General features: G+C 41.4%; 1 protein-coding gene across 2 annotated transcripts in view; it reads left to right on the forward strand.

The window, feature by feature from the left end:
• Nucleotides 1–13,463, forward strand: part of LOC132383356 (hippocalcin-like protein 1) — a 143,728-nt gene that overhangs the window by 109,686 nt on the left and 20,579 nt on the right. For both annotated transcript variants that reach the window (XM_059954250.1, XM_059954251.1), the window contains exon 3: nt 1,151–1,548. In XM_059954250.1, coding sequence (XP_059810233.1) covers nt 1,171–1,548 — 378 coding nt within the window. In that variant the 5' untranslated portion in view covers nt 1,151–1,170. The remainder of the gene's footprint in view (nt 1–1,150; nt 1,549–13,463) is intronic.

Raw genomic sequence — 13,463 nt, forward strand, 5'->3', positions numbered from 1 at the left:
CAGTGGACCACTTTTATTCTGGCCTATTTGGCATGGGTGACCCTACCAAGAGTCAAGGCACGAGGCCTTGACACCAGCCAACATAACTCTCCGGGTTTGTGAAGCGCCCAAGCCCTAAGGCAAGGTGCTGGTCCTCCTGGAGATTCAGGAATGGTTATTATCCCTCAACCATCAGGCTCTAGAAGCAGAGGGGAAACTTCAGTCAACTTCACTTGTACCTTCACTGAACTGTTCCCACAACCTGTGGACTCACTTTCAAGGACTCTTCATCTCATGTTCTCTATTTATTGCATTTTTTTTTTGCTTTTTATATTTGCATAGCTTGTTGTTTTTTGCACGCTGGTTGTCCGCCCTTTTGGGTCATTCTTTCATCGATCCCGTTCTGATTATTGGATTTACCGAGCATACCCGCAAGAAAATGAATCTCGGGGTTGTGTATGGTGACATCGGTTCAATTTAATATCAGAGAATGCATACAGAATGCAACTTGAAATCCTTAATCTTTGCAGACATCCACGAAAGAGAAAAAAAAACCTAAAAGAATGAATGACAGAAAACATTAAAGCCCCCACATCCCCCTCCCTCCTCCCACACACTTAGAATTTTGGCCAGAAACATCGACTATTTATTCCCATCCATAGATGCTGCCTGAACTGCTGAGCTCCTCCAGTGTACATTGTGTTTATTGCACCAGATTTCCAGACCTCTCGTGTCTCTAGTAGACTGTTGCTCCCGATTCCAGCATCTGCAGCATCTCTGGAAGGAGAAATGGAGTCAATGATTCAGGTCAGAATTTAAAGGTGTATCTCTGCTCAGTGTGAACATGAGGTCTAGCGCTAGTGATTCAGCCATAAGCACATCACATTATTAGGCACATGAATTTTATTAATAGTAACTCAAAAGGTTAAATCCTACTTCTGCAACTGGCAACGGAGCACAACTTTTATATATCATTTAACTACATAAACTCTTTGACTCGAAGAAATTAAGTTTATTCCCAAACAATTGTCGTTCTGAATAAATTGCAGTTACTCAGTTGTCACACACTGGTTTATATCAAGGGCTTCCTTCAGTGAAAGTGCCTTCTATTTGCAAGTGAACAGCGAAGATAAGCCATGCTAAGTCTGTTTCCTTTCCCCTGTTTCATTAGGTGTGACCGCACGAGACAACATGGGTAAGCAAAATAGCAAACTACGTCCCGAGGTCCTTCAGGATCTTCGAGAGAACACCGAGTTTACTGACCACGAGCTCCAGGAGTGGTACAAAGGCTTCCTGAAAGACTGCCCGAGTGGAAATCTGACTGTTGAAGAATTTAAGAAAATATATGCAAACTTCTTCCCTTATGGGGACGCCTCCAAGTTTGCTGAGCACGTGTTCCGCACTTTTGACACCAATGCCGACGGAACGATTGACTTCCGAGAATTTATTATTGCACTGAGTGTCACCTCTCGAGGCAAGCTGGAGCAGAAACTGAAGTGGGCATTCAGCATGTATGACCTGGATGGGAATGGGTACATCAGTCGGGATGAAATGCTGGAGATTGTCCAGGTAAGGTCGCAGCTCCTCCGGTTCAACACAGGGAATTTCAGGGATGCAGGTAGTGCAAAATGTAGCTCGTTTTATAGATGGCCGATCGAAGGCAAAGGTTTGGTCTCTTCCAGTTAGTTCCTTTCCATATTTTGCATGTCAGCCTCTTGCATGATTCAAATTTTACAGCTCTTGGGGAAAGGGAAAGCTTTTAATGCTTGGTCTTCTTATTAAATATGCATTGAAGTGTGGGCATGTCGCTGGTTTGTAAATCATCCTTTGTGAAAGTCCTATCCTCTGCTTCATTGTAATATTTTAATCCTTGCATTTCAAGTGGATCCTACCTTTTGTTGGTGATGGTCTGATTCCTCCCTTTGTCTCCTGGGCATGTTGGAGACTGTTTTCATTCAGGCACTTCACAAATGCCTCGTCACAAAAGAGCGTTGAAGAGTGGATTGAATTGCTGCCTTTGAAGTTATTTTTGATGCTGTGTGGACAAGTGGGCGCACACACTCACACACACTAATTTGAATGCATCTTTTAAAACGGATCCACTTTTATGCATACCCACTTGTGCCACCTAGAAACAATGCTGATCTCTCTCTATGTGTTAATTACCCAGCAAAAGAAAACCCCGTTTTCTGTTCCTCAGTAATCTCCTTCAGTCGCACTGTCAAAGTACGTGTTGACATGAAGATCCATGATATAAGTCATGATATCATTGAATTATTCAGATACAAGGTGGTAAAGGCCCTTCTCTGTCTTCAAACTATACAGCTCCACAATCCCGATTTAACCCTTACCTAATCACAGGACAATTTGGAACGACCGATTAACCTGTCCAGCATGTCTTTGGACTGTGGGAGGAAACCGGAGGACCCAGGGAATACCCACACAGTCCACGAGGAGGATATGCAGAGGTTCCTTATGCAGGACTCCAGGATTAAACTTCAAACTCCAAAGCCCCAAGTTGTAACGGCACCACGTTAACCGATACACTGCCGTGACACCCACGTTTCGCAGCAGACTACGCGAGATTCTGCAGATGCTGCAAGCTAGGATTAGCACACACAAAGTGCTGGAGGAGCTCAGCAGGTCAGGCAGCATTCACAGAAAGGAACAAAGAGCTGAGATGGTCTTGGCCTGAAGCATCGACTCCATTCCTTTCTATAGATGCCGCCTGACCTGCTGAGTTCCTCGAGCAATTGGTTGAGAAATTAGAACACTGCATAGTATTTCCATGTTTTGAGTAAGTGTGTGAGAACCTAGAATGAAAAGATGTACTATTGTTGGGATTCTTAAGAACTGTACAAAAAAATATTCAATATTCAATCTAGTCAGTGTTTTTGACTGTTAAGACTCTTTGAATTCAATAACTGTCAGGAGTAAATTGACTTATAGTTTTTCTGGCTCTGAAGTACTATGACATTGTTTTCTTCCACAGATATTTCTCCATCTCTGCAAAGACCGGGGAATAAATTGTACCTTAAATGCATATATTAGTCCATACGAGTAATAGAAAGCATTCCAAATATCTTTAAATACAGAGGTGTTTCCATTATGTAGTGTAGAAGCAGAAGAGAGCCTCCACACGGAGGAGATGAATTATTCCAAAGCATCATGCGATCAGTGGAGTTAAATACGTAGAACACAACAGCACAAGTCCTTTGTCCGACAGTGCTGTGCTGGCCTTTTAATTTACTTGAAGATCAATCTAACCCTTCCTTCTTACGTAGCCCTCCATTTTTCTATATGTGTTTTTTTAAATGCCCCGAATGCAGCTGCCTCTACCACCACCCGAGTGGTGTATTCCATGCATCCACCACTCTCTGTGTGAAGAACCTGAATCAAACGCCCCTACACTTTCCTCCAGTCACCTTAAAATTATGTCCGTTGGTATTAGCCATTTCAACCCTGGGAGAACGTCTCCAGCTATCCACTCGATCTATAGCTGTTATCATCTTCTAACAGGTCACCTCTCATCATCCTTCACTCCGAAGGGAAACACCTCAGCTTGCTGAGCCTATCCTCATAAAGACATGCTCTCTAATACAGGCAAGCATCCTGGTAAATCTCCTTCGCAGCCTCTCTAAAGCTTTTCCATCCGTCCTGTTACAAACTGAAGTGAAAAGAGCACAATATTCTTCGTGTGGTCTAACTTTTACCTCAAGAACTCAGTCCTTGGCTAATGAAGTGGTGGTGAAGTGACATTTGCTATTCATGTACTTCGTACATAAAACCCAGAGTGAATTATGTAAACAAACAATGCTTAATCAAACAATAATAATTACGGTATTACTCAAATTTTATGGAAATATTAAATACACAGGATACTCAACCTCCTGAATCTTCCAGACGTTGAAACATTGCTTGTTCCCCTCATCTCTCAAATGCTTGTCAGTTACCACACGCACACACCCACCCCCCCTCCCCCAGATTCTCCTGCCATCCGCACTAGGGGTAGTTCATGGTAGCCAATCAAATATATACAGTACTGTGCAAAAGTCCTGGACACACATATCAAACTAGAGTGCCTAAAACTGTAGTAATTTTATATATGACACTTCACTGCCGCCGCAAAGAAATAAAAAATTTCATGACATATGTGAGTGATGATAAACCTGATTCTGATGTGGGTCTCTAATGTGGACTGAGAGTGGGAAGGGGACAGGGAGAGGGGAATCATGGTTGGGAAAGGGGGAAGAGAGAGGAAAGCACCAGAGAGACATTCCATAATGAGCAATAAACCAATTGTTTGGAATCAAACGACCTTACCTGGTGTCTCAGGGTCAAATGTGTCTGCAGCCACACCACACCCACCCCTGGCTCTCCTCTTCTACCTATGCCACACCCCTGCCGTGGCCCTGCACCCTCTCCATTCCTAACTTCCTCTGCTCCCGACAGATTTACAAACTCGCTCTCTGATCCACATTGGATATATGTGCCTAAGACTTTTGCACACAATACTGTATACTGTAAGTATCAAAGTATTTTTTACGTCTCCGCACACTACCCAGAAAATGAATCTCAGAGGAGTATATGGTGACATATACGTACTTACATAATAAATTTACTTTGAACTTTGAACCCAGCATGCAAAAGAAATCCGAGCTTTGGGGGTTTGGTGGGGTGTGGGATGCAGAAAATTAACCCCATGCAGTCACTGGATGAAAATGTGAGCTCCTCACACTGATAGAGGTTGGGATAAACCTCAGGTCACTGGAGTTGTGAAACAGCAACCTTGTTTCTCAGTCACCTGTTGAATTAGAGCAAAATATGACTATTTTTCTTGCAGTTTAACTTCCCAATGCTTGCTGATATTTTTAATAAAATTGCCTCTGGGCCATGGCAGTGTGGTAATTAGCGTGATGCCATTACATGGGAATTCAATTCCGATGGTATCTATAATGAGTCTACACATCCTCCCTGTGGAGTGCATGGGTTCCCTCCCACAGTCAAAAGACGTAACAGTGAGTAGGTTAATGGTTGTTGTCCCTTTCCTCGCCTTTCTGCCGCTTCTTTAGCACCTTTTTTTATGAGGCTGAGTTGCTAGCTCGACGCTCAACCCAGCACAGATGGAAAGCGTGCAAGGAGCCGGCCGGATTTGAACCCAGGTCCTCTTGCCTCGAAGTCCAGTGTGGCTAGAGTAGGTTAATTAGTCATTGTAAATCATCCTGTGATTAGATTAGGGTTAAACCAGGGGTCTTTGAAGGTTGCTGGGCAGTGAGACTCGAAGGGCCAGAAGGGGCTATTCCACATTGTATCTCAACAAATAAAATAAATGAATAATAATCCTGATCCAACGCACCCCACCCACTAGCCTTGATTTCTGTAATTTTCAAGCAATATTTTTGGTGGTATCAATTTGGCTGAAATAAAAGGCAGTGAGAATTAAATTCCCTTTTACCACGTAACTAGTTGTGATTTTTGTAATGCAGTGCGTGTCTGTCTTAGAGACCAACAAAGGCCAAATAATTCATAGGATTTATCACGGCCTCCAGCAGCTTTGGAAAATGTAAGCTCTTGTTAATCTGCCCAAAATATCAGTGGAGCAAACAAGCATCAGGTTGGCGCATTTATCTCTCCTGATCAGCCCCTCAGTAATAATCTGTTTATTTGCTACCTGTCCAAGAAGACAGTGCATTTATTGAATGCTAAATGATGAGACTGCAAAGGAATTGGAGGGATTATTCAGTCCGACTGAACTAAAAATTGAAGAATCAGAATGAGATTTGTTATCACTATCTTACAGGACATGAAATTTGTGTGTGTTGCAGCAGTAATGTAAAGGCATAAAATTACTGTAAGTTTAAAAAGAATAGTGACAATATAAGAACAACGAGGGAGTGTTTATGCTCTGGAAATCTGATGACCGAGGGGAAGAAGCAGTTCCTGAATCATTGTGCGTGGGTGTTGTGTATTTAATATTTCAATAATATTTGAGAAAACCTGGAAATATGTAGTTTGATTAAACCCTCTTGTTCTTTTAAATAGTTAATTACGGGTTGGTTTAAAAAAATACATCAATTGCACGTGATATGTGCACACCTCACTTAAAGTAAAGACAACGTTACACCTGTATTGCTGGACTCCCATGTGTTCCTTTGAATTAATTTAATGTTTACGTTACAAAGCTTAACAGTGAGTCTTCAGGTTCCTTAACCTCCGCCCTAATAATGGAATTGAGAAAAGTTCATGTCCTATGTTCCCTCTAAGCTGTGTGCACATGCACACACGTTTTTCAACCAGCGCACAAAGGAAATTAATGTGCACACAAAAGGTTAGTTACCTAAAATAATGCAGTAATTAACAATTATACTTATTGAAAATAATCTTTTAGCTAAATGTTTCTGTTAACTAGTTAGTTGGTTTTTCAAATACCAGAATGCACATCACTAATTTACGTCACCTCACCTTTCCTGTTCCGGTTTGTACAGCTGCATCACGGCGGCAGCCATCTTTGGCGGACAGTGTTCATATCGTAAAGTTTACAAAGATCTGTTTCAAATCCTGTAGGTAGCTTACTAATTTCTTAATTGAAAAAATATTGAATCACTGTGTCGAAGTAAAAAGAAGCAAAGGGCGTGAGGCGCAAAAGAACTGCAAATTTGCTTGAAGTTGAATGGCTTAACAAAATAGTAGAAACTGCTACACCAAAAGCTCATGAGGTCATGAATGTTCAGCTACGAGAAATATTTATGTATGATTCAGAAACTGGAGCTATCTGCTTGTATTGTCGTGATGCGAAAATTGCTGGAGAATTTGCTAGTGGAAAGAAATGGGATGATATTTGGAAACTTGACTTTTTGAAGCGTCATTTGGCAAGTAAATCGCATTCAAGTTCTAGATAGAGTTTACAAAGAATGGGTAAATGCCAAAGACAGGAAAGAGAAAAAATAACTGAGTGACTTTTAAACATGTGTTATTTTGTTGTTATTCTGTGCAGTTTTATGTCAAATATTTTGTAAGACCACATAAACTGTGCCATGTGTGCATTCAGTGCGCGCATACTTTTGTCACAGGAAAAAAATTTGCACAGCGTAAGATTTTTGTGCACACTGACTACTAAGAATTAGGGGGAACATTGTTCATGTCCCAGATGGTAAGGTACTGTAACTGATGATGGATGCTGCTTTCTTGGGGCCAGCCTCATGAAGATGTCCACAATGGTGGGGAGAGTTTTGCTTTTGATGGAGCTGGCTGCATCTCCAGCCCTGTGCAGCCTCTTGTCATTCTGTTAATGGAGCCTCCATACCAGACTGTGATGCAGTCAGTCAAAAAGTCCTCCACACTATCCCTGTAGAAATTTGCTGGAGACATTGGTGACGTACCAAATCCCCTCAAGTTCCTCACAAAGCAGAGCATTTTGAAGGAACCATGACTTATTATCTTTTAATCTGGCATGATTAAGCAGGGCTGAATGGCCGCCTTCCACCCTGTGTGAATCACTGACTATGTGTAGATGTTCCTTATGCAGGAAGAATTGCAATGCTGAATCGAGCCTAGGTCCAGCTGCTCACTCTAAGTTCCATTTTAAACATGGATTACAATCTTTCAATAGAATCATAAATTAATGACATACTTTAAAAGTGATTTTTTTCCATATTTCTGAAAAGTCTTAATGGGGTGAAAGATGAGCATGTTTCCTCTTAAGGAATAATCTAGAGCTGGGAGTAACAATTTAAAAAATTAAGGGGGGGTCCATTTAATACAAATTTCTACAGATGTACCTTGGAGAGTATTCTAACCAGCTGCATCACCGTCTCGCATTGAGGTGGGGGGGGGGGGGTGTGCGACTACTGGATAGGATTGAAATAAACTCAGTCAGCTCCATCATGGCCACTAGCTTCCGTAGTATCGTGGACATCATCAAGGAACGATGCCTCAAAAAGAATCATCATTAAGAACCCCCATCACCCAGGTCATGCCTTGTTCTCATTGCTACCATCAGGAAGGGGGTACAGAAGCCTAACAGCACTCACTCAACAATTCAGGAACACCTTCTTCCCCTCTGCCATCCAATTTCTGAATGGACATTGAACCCATGAACACTACCTCACTACTTTCTTTATTTCTATTTTTGTACTACTTATTTCATTTAATTATTATATATACATTAATATATACTTACAGTAATTCCGTTTTTTTCTATTATTATGTATGGCATTGTACTGCTGCCACAAAGACAAACTTTACGACATATGCCAGTGATATTAAACCTGGTTCTGATCACTGATTTTTCATTTGGAAATGTCATCTTCAAGGGGTTTCACTCCCACCAGCCAAGATTGTGTATGGCAGAGGAGGCTTAGGCCCAGTACAAATTTCTAAATGATGAACTGTCACTGAAACGGGGACTCCTCGTCTTCCCTTAATAGGAAGAGAGAGCCTGTGGTATGTTGAATTACCAGGTAAGCGAGTAGTCTTTGGGGTACTGCCTATGTCTGTATTGATGATTCGCTGCATGCTTGAATACTCGGTGGGGGTTGCCATCGCTTTTTGGCTGGTGGGGTTTGGGGGGGGGTTGATGCTTTGCTGCTGCATACATGTGGGAGGGGGAGTTGAGGGGGGCTTTGGGGGGTCTAACATTTAACTGTTGTTCATTCTTTGGGGCCCTCCTGTTTTTGTGGATGTTTGCGAAGAAAAAGAATTTCAGGATGTATATTGTAAACATTTCTCTGACATTAAATGTACCTATTGAAAACTAATAATCTGTACCATACTAAATTCTTCATGTATTAAAGCTGCTTTAGCTGGTGGTAGGTTGAAGGCGGCTGTGATGAGGAGATCTTTGCAAGTTAACTTCCCAATGTTGCGCAATCACCATAAAGCCTTCAGTTAGAACTGACCGAGGCAACCGATTAATAATAAATTGAACAGCATGTCATATTGCAGGCAATCCAAAGGGATCAAGAATCTGTTCAGATGCATTGCATCGCATAAATCTTGACCATATGTGCTTCACTTAAAAAAGACACTAGTGGTTATAATTGAAAATGTGCTGGCTTTCCTTCTTGCCAAACTTTATGAGAATGACTTACCAGAATATGTTTGACTGTTTTGTCAAATATAATCATTGCACCATTAGATCAAACTTCCTGGCAAATTAGGGATAATTATGGACGCCAAATAAGCTAAACTTATGGATATCATATCTTCTGAGTTATCATTTCTGCCTCTGTTAGCTGGGTCCCCTTGGCCTGCCGTTTGTTGTCCTGCCTTGAAATGTTAACTAATAAAATTTGACCTCAGAATTTCTGTTTGAAAGTTTAAATCACACATGGTTCTTGGAAATTCCTGTGTATTTATGTCTTCTTACATGATTTTCTTATCACTATAAGTTTGCAAGTCCATAAAAGAAGTTGCAGGAGTGAGTCGTACAACCCCTTACACTTGCCTCCCCCACTTCCCGGATCGTCTCTGTCCTTCACTGAGATCATCAGCTGAACTTGGCCTTGGACTGGTGGTTATTTGTTTACCCCATAACCCTAAACTCCTCAGCAAACCTAAAATCTGCCTTCCTTGCTCTTGAGTATGCTCAGTGATTGGACTTTATTCTACATCAGGGAGTGCAAACGATTGACAAAACTTTGGGAGAAAAAATTCCTCCTCATCTGCTCTTTTAAAGGGGCAACTGTTTAATACTCTGTCCCCTAGTCCTAGATTGCCCTATGAGGGAAACATCCTCTCTACATCTATCCTGTCAGGCTCTACAGGCTGATATTTTGAAAGGATCATCTGTCATCCTTAAACACAAGAAAGTCTGCAGATGTTGGAAATCCAAAGCGACATACACGAAACGCAGAAGGAACTCAACAGGTCAAGCAGCATCTATGGAAAAGAGTAAACAGTCACTGTTTCAGGCCAAGACACTCTCATTCTTAACGTAATGAATATATGTGGACTCTTTCCTCGCAACTCCTTCATACCAGGAGACTAAGTGAACCTCCTCTGAAATGCCTCCAAGGCAAAACTGACCCTCCTGAAATAAGGAGGCCAAGACTGCACAAAGGGATATTTTTGTGTGGTCCAACACAGTTTTAGCAGAAGGACAACGTATTTGCCTTCCAATAATTTGTTGTATTTGCATACCAACTTTATATTTCATGTTCAGGACATCTAAAGCCCTCAATAAAGGATTGTTCTGTGGTCTCATTCCATTAAACAATGCTTTTCTCTCTTCCTGTGGTCTCAGTGCAGGTCAATGGGAGTAGGCTGTGTAAATGGTTCGGCAGAGGCTAGATGGGCCAAAGGGCCTGTATCTGTGCAGTACTTTTCTATGACCCTTTGACCAGCCACCTACTCCTGGGTTAAACCACCACAACCAAGGGAGATTTCGGTTCTGAATTTACTTTGTCAAATCCTGTTTAAAAACAAAATCTGTACGCTTCAATAAGATCACCTCCCATTCTTTTACAGGTCAAGTACAGGTCAGATCTGTTTTATTTCTTGCTGTTTGACCAACATGACAACATGAATTAATTTGATGAATCAACACCTCATTCATTATATCATAAAAATATCTTCCCTAAGGTAACGAGGCTCACCTGTACACAACATTCCAGATGCTATTTTACCAGAACACTACATAGTTGGAGCAAGACACTTCTAGATGTAATGCCCTGGTTAAGATTTTTACTGCTATACTGTAGGCATTTCCTTTTAGCAATTCTGTAAGAGAAGTCAATTCTGCTTTCAGCTTGGTTGGGTTTGAGCTGAGATAAGAGGCTTTGTTGTTCAACTTAGGAATGTGGTGTCAGCCAATTGGGATAGTAGAATTGGGGGACAGTTCTAGAGACCACAGGGCAGAAAAACCTTTGTTGGCAGGAGCTGGGAGAAGACGGGGAGGAAGATGATTGAGGATGCTGTCTCTTCATACCTTCTAGCCAAGAGAAGTCTCCAATCATGCCTGACTCCTTCAATGTCATCAAGAGGCCAAGGCCATAATCACATGAGGAAATGTTGGAGGTGGATTGAGCACGAGAGGAGAAAAGAGACCAACTGCGTCAACAAGACAGCAAGGGCGGAGTAAACGTTGGAGACCAAAGAGAACTTGGCGCTGTACCGTAGAGCCAGAAATGAGGGCTCTGAACCACACCTGGGGCACAATAGAGAAGATGCCCACGAAGAGACAGAGACGGAAGAGCTTTATTGCTGGATAAACGCCAGCAGCGTAACAGGCAGATGAATGAGTGAGAGGGTAGACGTGAGAGACCGAATACACAACTTCTGTTTTTGTGTTATTTTCATGTATTAAATAACATACGTTTCAGTCGCTCACTTTGTTCAAGAACACTGCTATAGAATGAGTGTGCTGTCTCAAAGGAGCTAAGATATTAATCTTGTTCATTTCACTGCTGAATAAGCCATTAAACTGTTCAATAATTTATTTTGGGGAGTTTTTCTCGGCAAAGAAATAAGAAAAATGTAAATTTACAGTTGAAGCTGAATAATTTAAATGGTCATGCAGTTATTTGAAGCAATTTTATTTAATTGAATTTACACAACTGTTTAACTTGGAATTTACTTTTTAATATATCCCATGCTTTTGCTTCTTGAATTATTTCTTCTTCATCTGCCAATTATACTTCACAAACCTTTATATCCTGTTGGAGTTTTATTGAGCTGACATGCCTCAACTCTTCATGCAGAAGTTCCCAATCAAGGGCTCATGGACTCCTTGCTTATTGGTATTAGTCCAAGGCATAAAAACTGCTGGGAAACACTGTTTTGGTGGAATGTCCTAAACGTTGTGTGTACTTTGCACCAGAGTAGCAAATTTACCCATGATGCAAGAGCATAATGATGTACTTAGATTAGTATTTGTCTTTTAACTCTGGTATGGGTGCAAACATAGCATAGCTTATGTACTGCTAGTTTGTCACTCATTGGCCCTTTTAGGGTCCTTTAGGAAGTAGTTAGACTCTATTAATCCAAAGGTCCCCAACCTGGGGTCCATAAAGCCCATGGTTAATAGTTGGGGTCAATGGCATAAAGAAGGTTAGGAGCCGTTGTTTTAATCCGTCAACCATAGCACAAGCTGTAACCCACTTGATTGTGGCTGACCTCTGCTGGAGTTTCTAAAGCGGGCTGCCGGCATTTTGCACCCTCATGCAAGACATGGATCTGCTTGAATGTAAGACTTCTTCAACTGATTGATGTCACCACGTCTGAAATTCAGTTCCTTGTCTGGAGTCCAGTAACCTTCGAGCTATTCAGAACGGAAATGAGTCTATCAACCACTCGGATGAGTGAGAATTCTCATCCAACAGAACATGGAAGGTGTTTTGCTTTAATCCTCTTATTTTCAGTTTAGTGGTTTTAATAGCTTGTGAGATTTTTTGTTCTATTTTTCCACTAACTTTTAATTACCGTAAATTCCGGACTATAAGCCGCTACTTTTTCCCCACGCTTTGAACACTGCGGCCTATACAACGGTGCGGCTAATGCATGTTTTTTTTTCATGCCGCCAAAAACATTTTGCCTCGTAACAGTAGACCAATAAAATTGATGAGTAGTTCACAGAGGTCCAATGAAATTGTACAATAAATCAAGCGCGCTTTCACAATTAAATTATTGTAAATCAGTCATTTGTACTCACCCTCATCAACATGGAAAACACGCGAAGAAAAGCATATGATGCAGCTTTTAAGTTAAAGGCGATCAATCTGGCGGTTGAAGAAGGAAATCGAGCTGCTGCACATAATCTTGGCATAAATGAATCGATGGTGAGACGGTGGAGACGCCAGCGTGAAGAACTGAGTCAATGCAAAAAGACGACAAAAGCTTTCAGAGGTAATCATAGCAGATGGCCCGAACTTGAAAACTTTCTTGAAGACTGGGTTAACACACAGAGAGCAGGCGGCCGCGGTGTTTCCACCGTGCAGATCAGACTGAAGACTAAAGCAATCGCCACCAAAATGAAAATCGAAGATTTTAGAGGTGGGCCATCGTGGTGTTTTAGATTTATGAGACGAAAAGGCCTGTCCATCAGGGTACGCACAACTCTGTGTCAGCAGCTCCCTCCCGACCACGAGGAAAAGCTTGCTAACTTCCGCACATTCACTCAAACAAAGATAGCGGAGGAAGATGAAGAAGGCGATCAGTAACTTTTCCTGGTAGGCTGCAGTATATATATATTTTTTTACCAGTCGTTAGGAGATATTGGAATGTTGTTCGTGCACTGTTCAGTAAAAAAGTATACGCAACGTAATTTGTGTGTTACCGATACGTATGTATATTTAAAAGTAGCTGCGTTACAGGCACTGTTCGAAAAAAAAGCATTTGCAATATGTATTTGTTTATGTTACCATATGGATTTAATTAAAAGTTAAAAAATCCTCAAGTGTAATATCTTTCTGTGTAAATATCTCATATTACAACGTGGGACACCTGCGGCTTAAAATCCGGTGCGGCCTGTACAAGTACAAAATTGA

Source organism: Hypanus sabinus, chromosome 30 (assembly GCF_030144855.1).
Source record: "Hypanus sabinus isolate sHypSab1 chromosome 30, sHypSab1.hap1, whole genome shotgun sequence".
Classification (NCBI taxonomy): Eukaryota; Metazoa; Chordata; class Chondrichthyes; order Myliobatiformes; family Dasyatidae; genus Hypanus; species Hypanus sabinus.